This window comes from Nelumbo lutea, chromosome 3 (assembly GCF_056320005.1).
Source record: "Nelumbo lutea isolate HS-2025 chromosome 3, American lotus-T2T, whole genome shotgun sequence".
Taxonomy (NCBI): Eukaryota; Viridiplantae; Streptophyta; class Magnoliopsida; order Proteales; family Nelumbonaceae; genus Nelumbo; species Nelumbo lutea.
This window is the reverse complement of record NC_142686.1, coordinates 8,465,139-8,483,231: the sequence shown is the minus strand read 5'-3', so window position 1 is coordinate 8,483,231 and position 18,093 is coordinate 8,465,139. Positions and strand designations below refer to the sequence as shown.

The 18,093-nt window shown below is 39.9% G+C and overlaps 1 protein-coding gene across 8 annotated transcripts in view; it reads left to right on the top strand.

Annotated features, from left to right (window-relative positions):
• The window catches only part of LOC148862743 (zinc finger CCCH domain-containing protein 27-like), a 33,834-nt gene extending 16,167 nt beyond the window's left edge, over positions 1-17,667 (top strand). For 2 of the 8 annotated variants that reach the window (XM_088980875.1, XM_088980877.1), the window contains exons 5-7: positions 8,652-8,993; positions 9,536-10,076; positions 10,545-10,976. In XM_088980875.1, the coding sequence (XP_088837001.1) occupies positions 8,652-8,993; positions 9,536-10,076; positions 10,545-10,591 (930 nt within the window). In that variant the 3' untranslated portion in view covers positions 10,592-10,976. Of the gene's footprint in view, positions 1-8,651; positions 8,994-9,535; positions 10,077-10,544; positions 10,977-16,602; positions 16,673-16,776; positions 17,070-17,250 lie in introns of those variants that run through there. The other 6 variants (XR_016110714.1, XR_016110713.1, XR_016110715.1 and 3 more) reach the window with 6 other exon arrangements.
• The last annotated feature ends 426 nt before the right edge of the window (positions 17,668-18,093 follow it).

Sequence of the window (18,093 nt, the reverse complement as noted above, 5' to 3'; positions counted from 1 at the left end):
TTATCTTCAATTTCAATGTAAGTTAATTTTAAGGTAGAAGTGTCTTGCGGAATTTGATCTATTTTCAAGATCTGATCATGAATTATATAAAGATAAAAAATGAAATTGATTTTCAGTGCTCTAAATAATCTATAATACATGGATATTGGCACCAGAGTCAGAACGCAACGTAGTTTTGAGGCATTGAACTCTACTAGCCTGGAAAAAATAGGATATTGGGTCTTCACACTTCAGTTTTAGGTTATATCCTTTTGATGATGAAGGGCATCACCCAATGTTGGTCCCAGCTAGGGGTGCAACCTGGGTTGGGTTGGGTTGGGAATTTGTTAAGCATAGTTTTCAAGGTGCCAAGGCGAGGCTAGGCAACAGGGGGCGCCTTGTCGCCTAGTTGCCTAGGCAATGGATTTTTTTTAAGTAAAAACATGTATCCTAGGGTAGTTCCCTAGGCTCCATAATCATATTTCCTTAATAAATATCCATAATTTTCAAAAGAAAAGTATAAACTTCATGTTAAAGTATAGAAAATCAACATATTGCAACATATTCATGAGAAGAAAAGAAAGAAAAGAAAATTAAAAAATATAGGGGCTGAACCCCTATTTCTGTTATAGGAAAAGAAGAAATTAGTATATAAACACACAATATTAGTAAAGAAAAAGAAGAAAATGTGTTGATTGGACAACATTTTAAGTTCTTTCTTACTTATTTGTTCAGGTTTTGAAGTCTTTGAGGGTTCAATACAGCATTTAGCAATGTTTGTATTGATTAAACCCTAACAAATAAGAAAATAATAAAAAGAAATTAGTATATAAACACACAAAATGAATATTTTAGTTTAAAATGTCTGTTTTATAATTATAACCTCAAAAAATTAAGAATATAAAAGTTTTTTATAACATGCTATAGACAAGTGCTTGGTGATTAGGCGAGATGAGCCTCCAAGGGCGCCTTGTCGCCTAGGCGTTGCCTTGACAACTATGTTGTTAAATTATCAATGGGCCCAAACCCTAATCCACTGATGTAGCTGAAATTCTTTTAGTTGGGCAACCTGATTTGCAGCCCTAGTCCTGGCTATCTGGGTTTTGGGAGGGATAGAAAGGATATGATCCTAACCTTTGGCATTTTTCTTGCACAAAGTGGCTGCTCTTAGACTTGAACCCACATTCTCATACTTGCCAGCCTGAGATTTTACCATTAGACCAAGTAATGGCCCCAAATCAGTGCAAACAACAATAAACAAATGAAGATCGTCTATACTAAATTACCAAGTATTACAAAATTTACCATTCATGCATAGGTTTTACTACAAGAATTTGAACTTATTTAGTCACATATTACAGGTGTGACAAACATAAGAGTCTCCTCAAGTGTCATGTCAGGTGTCAGTGTCCACATGTTTCAGGAGCTCCTTTTTTAGTGTCTATGAAAAATTGCCAATCACTGATTTCATACTCTGATTTACCCTCCTTTGGCTCATAGTAACTCATACTACAATTTGATGATGGAAGTTTGAGTCCATGTCATGTAGGTTTCTTCTTTATGTTTAAATATTTTCAGCCAAAAATAATTGTCTATATCATGAAGATGAAATTGTAAATCATAGTTGTCAAGGCGATGTCTAGGTGGCAAGGTGTCCATGGAGGGTCACCTCATTTAAGCTCCTAGCTATTTTGTACATGGCACTATGAAATATATATTTTTATATTCCTTATTTTTTGAGATTATAATAAATAAAATAGGCGTTATTAAACTAAATTATTCATTTTGTAGGTTTATATACTTATTTCTTTTTATTATTTTCTTGTTTGTTAGGGTTCAGTCAACAGACATGTTGGTGTATCATGTATGTTGTCTTGGACCCTTGAAGAAAAACTTAAAGTCTTCTTCTTCTTCCTCCACTCCTTGGTTTCTTCTTTTCCTAGGACAAAAACAAGGTCTCAGCCCCTATATTTTCTGGTTTTCTTTTTGGCCTCGTTCTTTAAACAGTAAGTCATTTACCTGGGTAAATGCACATACTCAGGCAAATATTACCTGGGAAACACTTGCCCGGATAAGTGTACTTACCATTGTTCTTTTGTTTCCTAGGTAAAGTTATACAATGACTATTTTATCCATAAAAGTGTTATTATTGAACGGACAATATAGTCCCATCATGTGTTAGCAAATTTCTGTGCAGATGGGAAAGTGATTTACCCAAGTCTCAGGAGGGTATTACTTACCCAGGTAAATGAGCTGCTTGGGAATCGCTATTTTCCGTAGGACCCGCTAATACCGAAACACGAATACAGATTTCTTTTGTTTCCATGGAACCCACCGGTTTACTTGCCCCCATTTACTGGAAAATGGATGTGCCCTTTCTTTCTGAACTTTCTTCTCATGAATATGTTTCTTGGCAGTGTAGCCGACCAGAGATAGGTGGAAGAGGAGAGAAGAGAAGAGAAGAGAAGAGAAGAGAAGAGAAGAGAAAAGAGAGAGTTTGCAATGCAACAGTACTGGCGGCGCCAGTGTTTATTTAATATATATAGGGCGACAGAAATAACAAGGGAAAAGACCCTTGTGCCCCTGAGTACAATAACAGACATAACAGAAATAAAAAACGAAATAAAAAACACTTTAGTTAGACAAACAGGCCCTAACAACTGCAACTAAGTTATTCTAACATTATTCCAACACTCCCCCTCAAGTTGGAGCATAGATGTCAATCATGCCCAACTTGTCACACAAATCTTTGTGCCGCACATGATGAAGACCTTTGGTGAAGATATCTGCAAGTTGCTCTTTCGAGTTGACATATGGTGTGCACACTTCTCCACTTTCAAGTTTCTCTCTGATAAAATGTTTGTCCACTTCAATGTGTTTCGTCCTATCATGCAGAACTGGATTAGCAGCAATATTGATGGCTGCTTTATTGTCACAATAGAGTGAAGTAGGATTGTTTACTGCAAAACCCAATTCACCTAACAGATTTCTTATCCACATGATTTCCGCAATCCCATGAGCCATCGCTCTATATTCTGCTTCAGCACTGGATCTAGCCACCACACTTTGTTTTTTGCTTCTCCATGTGACAAGGTTTCCTCCTACAAAGGCACAATAACCACTGGTGGACTTTCGGTCATTGACTGCTCTTGCCCAATCTGCATCAGTATATACTTCCACTTTTAAGTGACTGTGTTTCTGGAACAACAAACTAGCTCCAGGAAACTTCTTGAGATATCTCAAGATCCTCTTTGCAGCTTCAAAGTGAGTTGTCATCGGGTTGTGCATGAATTGACTAAGGACACCCACTGCATAGGCAATATCAGGCCTGGTAATAGACAAATACAGAAGTCTCCCCACAAGTCTCTGGAACATCTTTACATCTTTCAAAAACTCTCCCTGACTGTCTCCCAGATGGTGATTAGGTTCAATAGCTGAATCAGATGGTTTTACCCCCAATTTGCCTGTATCTTCTAGTAGATCTAGTACATACTTCCGTTGGGAAATAACGATGCCCTTGTGAGAGCGGACAACTTCAATTCCAAGGAAGTATCGTAAGGAGCCTAGATCCTTCACCCCAAATTTAGTGGCTAAGAATTTTTTTAGTCTCTGGATTTCAGCCTCTCAATCTCTTGTGATCACTATGTTATCCACATACACAATAAGAGCTGCAATTTTACCTTCACCTCTTTTTACAAACAAGGTATGATTTGATTGGCATTGTTTGAATCCCATTTGTTGGACTGCTACATGGAACTTACTAAACCAAGCCCGAGGTGATTGTTTCAATCCATATAGGGACTTTTTCAACCTGCACACCTTTTGTTCACTGCCTCTGGCACAGAACCCCGGGGGTTGGGTCATGTACACCTCATCTTCCAAGTCACCATTCAAGAAGGCATTCTTGATGTCCAATTGGTGAAGATCCCAGTCAAGATTTGCTGCCAAGGAAAGGAGAATTCGGATGGAGTTCATCTTCGCTACAGGGGCAAAAGTCTCTGCATAGTCCACTCCATATACCTGTGTGAAGCCTCTTGCTACTAGTCTAGCCTTGTACCTTTCAATAGTTCCATCAGCTTTGTGTTTCACTGTGAACACCCACTTGCACCCCACTGGTTCCTTCCCCTCAGGAAGATCTACCAACTCCCACGTACCATTTTTATGTAAGGCATCAATTTTTTCCTGCATTGCATCTGTCCATTCAGGTTTTGACAAAGCTTCTGCCGCGGTCTTAGGGATGGGAACACTGTCCACAGAGGAGAGGAAGGCACGGTACGAGGGTGAAACATGCTCATAGGACACAAAGTTAGAGATAGGATGATTAGTGGTACAAGATCTAACACTCTTTCTCTTAGCAATAGGAATATTAAGATCATTGGGGACATGTGAATCAACATTTAAAGGATCAATGGGAGCAAGTGTATCTGGCTGATGAGACGGATTTGCCTCGGGTGAATCCGATGATGTTGGTTGCATAGTGTCCGGCTCCATGGCTCTTGAACTCTGTTGGCTCTTATGACGACGATAGAAAACCCGGAACGGAGGAGGATCGGGTAAAGGAGGTAGTTGAATCTGAGTCGTCACCTGTTTCTCCTCAACCCTACTCTCCCCCTGAGGAGAAACCGAGAAGAACAGTTGACTCTCAAAGAATGAGACATCAATGGAAACATAGTACTTACGGGCAATGGGATCATAGCAACGATACCCCTTTTGAGATGAGGGGTAACCAAGAAAAACACAAGGAATAGCCCGAGGGTCAAGTTTACCACGAGTAGGTGATAGGTTGTGGACAAAACAATGACACCCAAAGATACGCATCGGAATGGTGGACAGCGGGGCTGTAGGGAACAGGAGCTGATGTGGGGCCTTATACTCTAGTAGTTGAGAGGGCATGCAATTGATGATATATGTCGCACTAAAATACTGCATCCATCCAGAACTGTTTCGGCACATTCATATGAATCAGCAAGCCACGAGCAACTTCGAGTAGATGACGATTTTTTCGTTCAGCCACACCATTTTGTTGGGGTGTCCTGGCACAAGAGCTTCGCTAAAGTGACCCACTCGAAGCAAAGAACTTCGTGAGATCACTATGGAAATATTCCTTTGCATTGTCCGACTAGAAAATATGAATTTCCGTTTGGAACTGAGTGAACACCATGCGTTGGAAATCTTTCACAATTTGTGGCACTTCATCTCGAGATCGCATAGGATAAACCCAAGTGTATCGAGAATAATCATCAATCAACGTAACAAAATACTTATAGCCAGTCGCAGTAGGTAGAGTAATAGGGCCCCAAACATCAGAATAAACAATATGAAATGGAAATTCAGATCTTTTATTTCTTAAAGGTAAAGAGCTTCTACAATGCTTACTCAACTGACAAGTTTGACACTGTAATTGACTCACTGACAAGGACTCAAAAATTTTTGGGAACATAACTTTTAACCACTCAAAAGAAAGATGACCTAAACGACTATGCCATAAATAGGCCCGACTCTCACTCGTCGAACTTGTGGACTCAGTCGACACTAGACCAGCATTATTCTCCAACACGTAGAGACCATCCACCATGCTTCCTCTACCAATCGTCTTCCCCGAGGTCAAATCCTGAAACACACATGAAGACGGAAAAAAGGTGACTAAGTAGTTCAAAGAGTGAGTAATACTACTAATGGACAACAAATTAATAGGTAATTTCGGAACATGCAGGACATTTGGTAGAGTAAGGCCAAGTGGGAGAGATATGGTGCCTCGGCCAGCTATGGTAGAAAAGGAACCATCAGCCAGTCTTACCTTATCTCTCCCAGAGAGAATGTTATATGTCTGGAACAAATTTGACTTACCGGTCATGTGATTTGAGGCTCCGGAGTCAATAATCCAAGGTGAATCAGTAGTATGAGATGACACATGGAAGGCTGTGGCATTACCTGATGTAGATGCAAATGAGGTAGAAGGAGTAGGCCCAGAATCCACCTGGCGGAGAGTCCTACCATACAATTCCAAATGTTCACGGAAGGAATTGATAATGCCTTCCTTAGGGTCAGAACCGGGATGTCTCTCCTGAGTTACGGAAGGACTAGTCTCTGTCGATGCCAGATTAGCTGAGTTATACCTTCTTTGATTCTGCTGGCCTGGTTTCTTGCCCTGATCCGGTGCTGACTTCTTACCCAAATCCTGTGCCCATTTAGGTTTTCCATGGAGATCCCAGCATGTATCTTTAATGTGTCGTGTCTTCTGGCAGTGAGTGCACCAAAGCTTGCTTTTATCTTATGTTTTTTTCAGAGTGTCACCCCTTTTAAAACCACCTCCGACATTTGTATCTGAATTTTCCCGGACCGCTAGGGCAACTGACTCCCCTTCTACACCATTCATCACACTTCTTCTGCTTTCTTCTGACTGCACCAAGGCATACACCTCCTGGATTGATGGCAAGTCTTTACTACCTAAGATCTGTACCCTGATGGACTCATATGACTGATTCAGCCCTAGGAGAAAGGCAAACACACGCTGCTGTGATACAAGTGACTTATAGGCTTTTGCATCTTTATCACACTTCCAATTCACATTCTGATAGTGATCAAGTTCTTTCCATATTGATGTCAAATCAGAATAGTACATCGAGAGACTCCTCTCCCCCTGCTTGCAAGTAGAAGATTCTGCTTGTAGTTGATATATCTTGGCATAGTGTCTCTGTTCTGAATAAGTGGACTTCGCTTGTTCCCATATCTCACAAGCAGTTTCAGCCCACATAAAGGTCTTCCTTACTTGTGGCAGCATTGAAACGAAGAACCAAGACATCACCATACTGTTCTCTTGGTCCCACCTATCATGCTCAACACTTCCATACTTCGGTTCCTTTACTCTCCCATTGATGTATCATATTCGCCCCCTAGCAGTGATGTAGAGTTTTATCCCCCTAGACCACTCAAGGTAATTCAGACCATCAAAGGGAATGACAGCCATGGAAAAGCTCATATCCATTCCCCCACTCACTCCATTGTGGCTCCCTGAGATTTCTGAAGTAGCAGAATTCTCAGTCGACATGGTCAAGAAGTTACTCAGTCCCACACACTGGATTTAGGACCCCTCCTTACTCCACAAAGCAATGCTCCACTCAGTTCACACCCACACACTAGGGTTTACCAACCAGATTGTGCACAAACCGTACCAAATTCTGGACAAAACTGAGGTAATAATCGGCAGTTTCAGACCTGCCTATCAGAATTCTAGAATGGCTAACAGCCACTAATCAGCAGGAGAGATCCTTCTTGCTTATAGTCAACTCAAACCATTGAGAAGACAGGTCAGCATTGACCTACAGTTGTCTTAACACATCAACAGGATCACACCATCCAAGACAACTAGGGTTACACAGGTTCGATAGCATTCAGCCGCCCCAGATTCATAGGGTTTTCACTCGGCCCCAGATTGTGCACAAAGCAATGCTCCACTCAGTTCACACCCACACACTAGGGTTTACCAACCAGATTGTGCACAAACCGTACCAAATTCTGGACAAAACTGAGGTAATAATCGGCAGTTTCAGACCTGCCTATCAGAATTCTAGAATGGCTAACAGCCACTAATCAGCAGGAGAGATCCTTCTTGCTTATAGTCAACTCAAACCATTGAGAAGACAGGTCAGCATTGACCTACAGTTGTCCTAACACATCAACAGGATCACACCATCCAAGACAACTAGGGTTACACAGGTTCGATAGCATTCAGCCGCCCCAGATTCATAGGGTTTTCACTCGGCCCATGATCAAGGAGAGTAAAGAGGAGAAAAATAGAGGAAGAACTGTACCAGTCGTAGCTATTCTGTAGTCCAGAATCAGATTTCCTTTCTGTTAGCCTGTTCCACTAATCAGTAGGGTTGATCGATCTTCTCTTGACAGTAGGGTTGATTGGTCTGCTCTCTTTTAATCAGTATTCCTGCTCTGATACCATCTTGGCAGTGTAGCCGGCCAGAGATAGGTGGAAGAGGAGAGAAGAGAAGAGAAGAGAAGAGAAGAGAAAAGAGAGAGTTTGCAATGCAACAGTACTGGCGGCGCCAGTGTTTATTTAATATATATAGGGCGACAGAAATAACAAGGGAAAAGACCCTTGTGCCCCTGAGTACAATAACAGACATAACAGAAATAAAAAACGAAATAAAAAACACTTTAATTAGACAAACAGGCCCTAACAACTGCAACTAAGTTATTCTAACATTATTCCAACAATGTTGATTCTCTATGTTTTGATACAAAGTTATATTTTTTGTGAAGATTATAGATAATTACTAATGAAAAATGGTTGCTGATTGCTATATAACCTAGGGATTTTTTTCAATAATTCTATAGAACCTAGGGAATTACCCCAGGATTCATGGTTTTTATTTAAAAAGATCCATCAGCTAGGTGACTTGGTGACAAGGTGCCCCCCTGTTACATAGCCTCACCTTGGTTCCTTGAAAACTTTGCTATAAGTTAAGGGGGTATTTGCCGATATGTATGGTTTGTTTTTCAAAACAAAAATAATTGCTACAGCAGCAAAACCAATATGATTTTGCTGATATGGAGTTGTTTTGTTTAAAAAAATTGGCAAACACACCCTAAATAAGCTGGAAGTAAAGTGCCCCTTCAATTTTCCACAGGAAAAAACTAAACAATTGGCATTTGTGCAGGCTGCAACAGTCAAGGGTGATGCAGATGCTAAGCGTGTTCTCAAGAGACATAAGGTGGGGTCAGTAACCCCTTCTAGCAAAACTGCAACACCAAGGTCCTTAAATCCTTATACTGCTGGATCACAAACACCACTCGAGAAGACCATCGATAATTGTGGGGATAATAGCGCATCTCCCAATTCCAAAACAAGTTCTGCTGTGGTACTACGGTCACCTAAGAGTTTGAAGCAGCCAAGTTGTCCTGCGTCAGTAGGGTCTTCCTTTATTGTGAACAGGTTCAAATTGGATAACCGCCCTACAACATTTAGAATTCTTCCGCCCTTACCGGCTGATTTTGCAAATGTAATTCTCTCTCTCTCTTTCTGTGTGCGTAATTGACTTTATGTTTCAAGAAAGAAGGAAGCCTTTTACATTATGTGTAACTCCTGTTCTACCAATAGAAGCATCAACACAATGAAATGTGGTCACTTTCTAGGGGGGGGGGGTGTGTGACTTGGTTTTATGTTTCAGGAAAGAAGAAGGCCTTTTACATTATGTGTAACTTCTGTTCTACTATGGACACAATGGAATGTGGACACTTTCTAGAAGGTTTGGGTGCTTTTGTGTAGTGGGATTGACATATCTTTTATTTGCAATTCAAAGGGGGTTTATGGGTGTCTCCTAGGTTGTTTTGCCTCTCCCTACTTTGTGCTTATTGGCAATCACCATTTTGTATTACTTGACAATAATTTTAAAATCCTTTCATGAAAAATGCTGTAGAACCAGTGTCGTTTTCATTGTCATTAAAAAAGTTGTGTTTTTTTGGTCTGTACACTGGTTTTTCATGTTCCTGATCGGATATGCCGGGATCATGTGACTGGAGCTAACATCTTTACATTTTCCAGGTTGCTGTTTTGAAGGAGCACTTTTCATCATTCAGTGATCTGTCTGCTGTTGAGCTAGAAGATCTAGGTTCTCATACTGATGGATTGGGGCCATCCAAGAATTGTTCTGTTCATATAACTTTCACAACACGTCATTCAGCTGAGAAGGCATTTGCAAATGGAAAATGCTGGAAGGGACACAATTTACAGTTTACATGGGTGACATCCTCTGGTAATTCCAATAGAAACCATGGCAGGATAGAAATTTCTCCCATGTCTACATGCAAGGGGCCTCAAGATACAGAAGTTTCAATGAAGAATATGTCTTCTGGGTGTTCTTTAAGTACAGATAAATCAATATGCATTGTTTCTCAGACAACACCTATTACTGAAAATGGAGAACCTAAGAGTTCAGAGGGAACTAGCAATAGTATTGAGTGTACAAAACCATTTGAGGGTTGCCAATCTGGTTCTAACACCAAGTCATTGTCTGAGACACGGTCACCTAAAGCAGATGTTTTGATTGTTGAGGGTGGCCTAAATGTTAGATCTGAAGATTTAGGTAAGCTAATGTGGTATTCAGATGCTAATTTTGTTATCCTGCTTTATTTTTTGCATATACCCGTTTTCAGATTTTTTGTTCCTAATGCATGGCGAACATGTCCTTGCTAAAGCTATGGCAACAATTTATTAAGTGGCAAAATGCTGAGTTATATTTATGAATTGGAATTCAAGCTAAACAATATCTAAGGCTTATTATTGTAGTTTTGACTTTTGACTTGATCCCTATTTTTTTTTACACAATCAGTTCTTAGATGCTGTTTTATGAGTATTTCAACTAGTATAGTTGTCTGACTATTTTATTTCAGAAGGTAGAATTCAGTTTATTTTTGATGGGTGTGGCCTAGGTAATCCGGGAGCTTCAGGTATTGAGGGTGTAGTCAGGGATCACAATGGACTCTTTCTACTTAGCTATTCTGACCCTATTGGTGTTGAAAATTCCTTGACTGAATTACATGCCTTGATTCAGGGGCTAAATTTGACGAGTATGAGGGATTTGAAGAATGTGGAGGTTGAGGGAGTCTGTCAATCTGTCAAACATAATTTTCTGGATGCGAAGTCAAGTTATGATTCCTTGTAATTTTAGGTGGTTGATGAGACAGGCATGGTTCTTAGGTACCATATTGAATAGCTCATTCAAGTATTCAGCTGGTGCTAGAGGTGCTAATCGGTTTGAAGACTCATTGGCCAAGGCAGGAGTGGCAAGGATTCAACTTGAATGGGGATGTCAAGGGCAGGCTCTAATCTATAATCTCTCTTTTTGTATTTGCAATACTTTTGTATGGGTTAAGTTTGTAACATTTTTTATTCCCTTGTAAAAGTTTTGGCCAGCTTCTCTGTTTTTTTTTTGAGTAGTGTGGCAGTCTCATTAATGAAATATCTCTGTTGCATATAAAATAAATTGAAGTCAGTTGCACACAACCATCTCCATTCCCTTTGACCTCGTTCATGCTATTCTTCTCTCTCTCTCTCTCTCTCTCTCTGGATTTAAATAAGGTTAGTTTCATCCTACCTCTCAAGTCCTTAGTTCTAATAAAGCATTTTTATTCCTGCATCTCAACATATTCAAACATTTGATTCATCATTATGAATGGAATAGTAAAGGAATATTGATATGTTTTACCAAATTCTTGTCTGTTACTGTAAATATATGAGCTATAAATTTTAAGTGTTACTGCAAATGTTCCATAATCAATCGCCTTTCAATTTTCTTTCTAGGGAAGGAGTAGTTAGATCTTAGTTTGTCTGTGGTGCTCCTGGCTCCGAGGTGCAGCCATATTCCTTATATCAAGTCAGTTTGGTCTCTGCCTGATATTGGATCCATCAAGTTAAATTTTGATTGCTGTAGGATAGGTAACCCAGGGCACTCTGGAATTAGAGGTGTGTTCTAGGATTGTCACGATACTGTACTATATATTCTGGCCCTATTGGTTCCAGTAACCCAACTAGGGCTGAGGTTTTAGTAATTCTTTGAGGTTTAAGATTGGGAAAATCCCTCAGCTACAATGACTTTGTGGTGGAGGGAGACTCTTAAGGTCGTGTTAGCAATTCTTCAAGGTTTAAGATTGGCAAAATCCCTCAACTACAATGACTTTATGGTGGAGGGAGACTCTTAAGGTCGTGCTAGCAATTCTTCATGGTTTAAGATCGGCAAAATCCCTCAAATACAATGACTTTGTGGTGGATGTACAGTTACATTGTAAGACAGGTGATGTGTTTGGCAAGGAAGACAGTTGCATCATTCAGTTAGGTAAAGAGATTGGCCAATGGTCTAGTTGATATATTAGCTAGACAATGAGTTCATAAACATCAGCTGTACTGGGGACGGGTCTCCTGTATGTAATTTCAAAAGGCTGGAGGGGGGAGGGGGGAAGGGTAGATAGATGGGGCTAGTCTACCACAAAGGACCAATTGGTTCAAACATAACCTTGTAATTGTTTCAGTAGAAATCTGCTGAATTAAAAAATATGAAAGAAAGTAGTTTCTTGAAGAGAGAAGGAAGAGAGAAGGAGAAGAAGAGAAGAGAAGTTGAAAGAAAAGAGAGCAATCCTCTGGCCGCCCCCTTCACTTATTATTTATACTAAAATAATAAACAGTACAAAGACAACTCTGCCCTTATAGGGCGGCAAAACATAAAACAGCATATATAACACTCAAAAAACATAATAAACTTTGGACTCACATAACTACTGTGGTCCCCACCTCCTATCTAACAACTAACATAAAACATCTACTTAGAAAAACATCATAAAACTAATTAATCTTCAACACTCCCCCTCAAGTTGAGAGTAAATGTCACACATTCCCAACTTGCGTAGATCATGTTTAGGCTTGTTCCTTGCCACCCCTTTAGTGAGAACATCAGCCAGCTACAACTCTGAAGAGACATAAGGCAAACAAACTTCTCCGGTTGTTACCCTTTCTCTTATAAAGTGTCTATCAACTTCAATGTGTTTTGTCCTATCATGCTGAATTGGATTGTGGGCAATTTTGATTGCAGCCTGATTGTCACAGTATAACATCATAGGTTCCTCTGCTTTCACCCCAATCTCACTCAAAAGAGATCTAACCCAAAGAAGTTCTGAGACACCATGAGCCATGGATCTATACCCAGCCTCTGCACTTGACCTTGCCACAACCGCTTGCTTCTTACTCTTCTAGGAGATCAAGTTTCCACCTACAAAGGTACATGCTCTTGATGTAGACCTCCTGTCGTCTAAGCATCCTGCCCAGTCTGCATTTGTATAGGATTCTAGCTTCAAATTCTCATGATTTGAGAAAAGAATGCCTCTGCCAGGGTGCTTTTTAAGATATGCAAGTATTCTCTCAATAGTTTCCTAGTGCTGAACCCGAGGTGCATGCATGTACTGACTCACAACACTGACAGCATAAGAAATATCTGGTCGTGTCATACACAAATACAGCAGTCGGCCCACCATTCTTTGATATCTCCCCACATCCTTTACCAATTCACCATCCACACCATTAATTCTATGATTTGGATCAATAGGAGTGTCTGCTGGTTTGGTCCCCAGCTTCCCAGTCTCTCGCAGTAGGTCAAATACATACTTTCTTTGTGAAATGAAGATCCCATGCTTGGATCTTGCAACTTCAATCCCTAAGAAGTATTTGACCTCACTAAGATCTTGGATCTCAAAATCTTACTGTAATGATTTTTTGAGATCATCAATCTTCTCCAGATCCTTTCCTGTCACCACTATATCATCCACATACACAATTAGAATTGACACCAAAGCATCTCTCATCTTCACAAATAGGGTGTGATCAGACTATGTATGTGTGTATCCAAAACAGATGAGTGCCCCTCTAAACCTGTCAAACCAAGCCCTAGGTGACTGTTTTAGTCCATACAGAGATTTTCCAAGTCTGCACACCTTTCCTTTACCAACATTTTCATAAAAGCCTGTTGGAATGTCCATATATACCTCCTCCTTTAAGTCACCATTGAGGAAAGCATTTTTGACATCAAGCTGGAACAAGGGCCATGAATAGGTGGCTGCTAGAGATAAAATGATACGAACTGAACTCATCTTAGCTACTGGTGCAAAGGTTTCCAGATAATCAACACCATAGGTCCGAGTATACCCTTTTGCTACCAACCTTGCCTTGTACCTCTCTATCTTGCCATCGGCCTTATACTTTACTGTGAATACCCATTGACATCCGACTGTCTCCTTGTCTGGGGGGAGATCAATTATTTCCCAAGTTTGGTTTTTGACAAAAGCATCCATCTCGTCTTGCATGGCTGTTTTCCACTTAGGTTTGGAGAGAGCCTCAGTAACATTCCTGGGTATAGACGCAGAATCCAGGAAAGAAAGAAAAGCACGGTAGGAGGGTGATAAGGCATTGTAGGAAAGATGGTGTGAAATGCAGTGGGCTGTATACTTTCTCTTCCCCTTACGAAGTGCAATGGGAAGATCAAGGTCAGTGGGATGGTGTTAGGGACAAAAACATTATCGTTAGAAAACATAACATGCTCAGGCTCAAGAGGAATACCTGGAACTGTATCTGCCGAATCTGGAGTTTCAGAAGGACTGACAGAGAGTGGTGTGGGTCGAGGATGCGTGGAGTCAACCATCATCTGCCGGCGTTGATATTGCTGTGAGGCTGCCCGTAGTGGCTCAGGTAATGAAATTGGAGGTGCAGGTGCTGGCTGAACTGATGGAGGCACCACAGAAATAGGAAGATGAACAGATTGTGAGTTCTCCTCCCCAAAACTCCTCCCGAGGAGAACCACTCGAGAAGTGTCCCTAGTGAATCTTTCTTACTCATAAGCTGTCCAAACCTCTCCAATTCTGTTCTCACTGCTGCTACTGCAATGGATTCCCAATCAGTTTGGGAGAGAGGGGCTGAAGAGTCTCCTGTAGTGGCTACATTTGCATTTCCCTTCTTGTTTCTTATCCGAGCAGGCATAAGATTTGGATGAAGCTTCCAACAAGTGTCCCTAGTATGCTTAGGCGCTTTGCAATAATCACACATCAAGTCCTTATCTTCCTTTCTAGTTTCACTACTCCCTCAGTCTCCATTCGGCGTAGGTTTTGTTGTACCATCCATAGCCGACTGGTCGATCCCAGGCTGTCTCAGCATTACATTCCTTCTACTTTCCTCTTCAGAGACAAAAGCATAGGCCTGAGAGAGTCACACCCTCCCTAGAAAGAATATGCTGCCTAGCAATGTCAAATTCAGGGTTCAACCCTGCCAAGAACTCAAAAACCCTATTCCTCTCTACCAGTTTGTGTTAAGTTGTTGCATCATTTACACTTTCCCATACCACAGTTTCTAAGTGATCTATTTCCTACCATAGGGTTTTCAGCATGGAGAAATACACAGCAAGAGGTTTTTCTCCCTGTTTCATACCTATCACCTGATTTCTTAACTGATAGGCTCTGACTTCATTTTGCTTATGAGAATAGGTTTCAGTCACTCCATCCCAAATCTCCTTAGCAGTATTGGCCCATAGGAATTTTTTTTGCAATATGAGGTAACATAGAATTACACAGCCAGGACATTACCATGTAATTCTCTTGCACCCATCGGGAAGAGTTTATATCAGGTTTCTTCTCCTCCCCAGTGAGATACCCTAATTTTCCACGGGCACCAATAACTATCTTAGCTGATTGTGCCCACTCCAAATAATTTGTACCATCAAGTTTTACCGTAGTAATGATCTAAGACCCAAAAATATCACTACTACCTCCAACACCCAGTCTCAGTACCGGTAGATTTCATCTCGGTATTCCAACTCTCCATTTTACTTCAAACAGTTCAACAGTAAGAAAAAATAGATTGGAGACCTTCAAAAAATAATTTAATACCACACACAGAAACCAACCCTTATGGAAGAAGAAAACCCTAGCTTGACGGAAATCTCTCTCCTCCCCATGCCTCCCAATAGAGAAAAGTGAATCGATCACTCTGGAAGGCCTAGAAAATTTCAGAAATTAAACTGCCCTCTTCAGAAAATCAAAATAAAACTAACAATACTTGGGCGCCCAAGATCAGATAAAAACAAAGAGTCCAACTTTTCTAGGACTCTTCCCCGTACTCTAGTTCTTCCTGATTTTGATGCCGAACAGTAGATCACCTTCCTGATGTCTAGATCCCACCAAAAACTCCAAGAACTGGGCAATCTATAGCAGATCGATAAGTCCTTTACTACTTCATGCAGTTGGCTGATCTAGGGCTGCATGAGAATGCTTCAAGAAACCCTAGCCGATGCTCTGATACCAAGTAGAAATTTGCTGAATTAAAAAATATGAAAGAAAGTAGTTTCTTGAAGAGAGAAGGAAGAGAGGAGAAGAAGATAAGTTGAAAGAAAAGAGAGTAATCCTCTGGCCGCCCCCTTCACTTATTATTTATACTAAAATAATAGAATAGTACAAAAACAACTATGCCCTTATAGGGCGGCAAAACATAAAACAACATATATAACACTCAAAAAACATAATAAAATTTGGACTCACATAACTACTGTGGTCCCACCTCCTATTTAACAACTAACATAAAACATCTACTCAGAAAAACATCATAAAACTAATTAATCTTCAACAGTTTCATTCTTTTATATCAAATCAATAAAGTCTAGGGTTTTGATAAGAAAATGATTGTTTCTGTGACAGCTGTAGGTTGTTTACCCTGTCTCCCCCTTCTATTCTGTGGAAGGGTTTATTGTATTTCACATCTATAATACTATACTCTTCAGCTTTGTTGTTGAAAAATATAAAAGGAGGAATTTTGAAACATCCTCTCATTTGTATTTGACCTTTATTCTCCTACTAATGATTGTCTAAGTCTTAGCATAAGGTACTTGTGCTTCAGATCTTCACTATTTTACCTTGCCCTACTCTGGTATCTCAGAAGTTCCAATCTGACCATTCTACCATGTGTTTAAATCCATCTCAACGCTTAATATTACTTTTGGTTCTTTGATTGCTGTTGATAAAATTTTTTATGGGCACAATTGATGGAAATCTTGATTGAAGCATCTCCTACTCTTGCTATATCAGATTGCATGGATGTTAAACCTGTGAACCTAAGTCACATGGACTATAAGGCATCAGTCATGTCACCTAGTTTGTGAGCATCAATTTATTGTCCACGTTATTCATCTCTTCTCAAACTCATTTTAGTTTTCAATCTTTCTATAACTATTAATAATTTCTATTTCTTGGCATTTACAGGACATATTAACACTGAAACATCGGATTCTATGGCTGGGGGAGTATAAAAATATGACTGCGAACCTGTATTCCCCATGAGGTTTAATATTTCACACTCCCACAATTTCTTTTCAAGTCAGAATAGAGATTCTTATTGTAATATCTGCAGGCACTTGTGAAATTGTTGACCTGCAGGTTTTGTATCTAGCTCTCTTTTTTCTTTTTTTTTTTTTTTTTTTTTTAATTTCCTAATCAACTGGAGAAAAGAGCATTTCTTGAGGTGAAATATGATATATAAATGATTTTTTTTTTCACCTGTGTCCTAGAACTATGATTCCTTGAATATCATCCTATTTTGCATGCACTGGTGGCAGGATCTCATGGAGTTCTCATTGTGTTTTCCATACACAAATAAAATGCCCGTTGAGTATTAATGTTTTCAAGTTGAAACCGTTTTTGAGTTCTCATGCTGTTTCTTTTCATGACATATGCCAGAAATTTGCTGCTCAAAGGGGAAAAAAAGGCCAGAAACTCGAAGAAAACCTTATTCTTTGAAATATCCTTTGTGAAATGTGAATCGAAAGGTCATTGACTATGGAATATTTTTTCAGTTGGACTGCGGGTTTTCTGTTGGTTTGGCCATGGTCTTTTGATTGATTATTGCTGTTACTACTCATATTTGACAATCTTGAAGTCAAATTCTTTACTTCTGCTCAACATTAAAACTGAGGCTCTAGAAAATATTGCCGAATGCTATCTGGAAGTCATCAAACACATATACATGTCAATGGTTGTATATCATCTGAAAATTCTCTGAAGGTTGAACCAGAAATTGTGTTAGGCCAGATCAGTTGGCCCAACGAGTCTATAGGGTGCAATGGTCAAAATAAATGAAATATTGCATTTTATGTATGTCTTCTTCACCTCTAATCCGCCTTTGTATTTTCCTTACGAAATCAAAGAAAGATAATGACTGCCTTCCGCTCTATCCCAATTTCTCCCATGGCTAAGTTGATCATGCAGCGAGTGCACTTCAACATGACGGAAATGTTCTTGCACCTAGATTATTGCATGGATGCATATACAGACGCGAACTAAAATCTAATTTCCTTTCCTTCTAGTTTCTACATTACTAATGACAGCACTATGCCGCAGAGCTCATTTCAGTTGATGTAGTTAATAATTTGTATTAAAATGTGGTAACTCTATCAAAATTTCATATCTAATTTTTCTCTGCTGGAAAATAAGGAGTGAAAGAATTTGGGTAAAAAAGTCAAGTAAAAGTTGGATTGCAGAATTAGGAAAAAGAAGTGGAAGAATTCTGTATTAGCGGTGCAA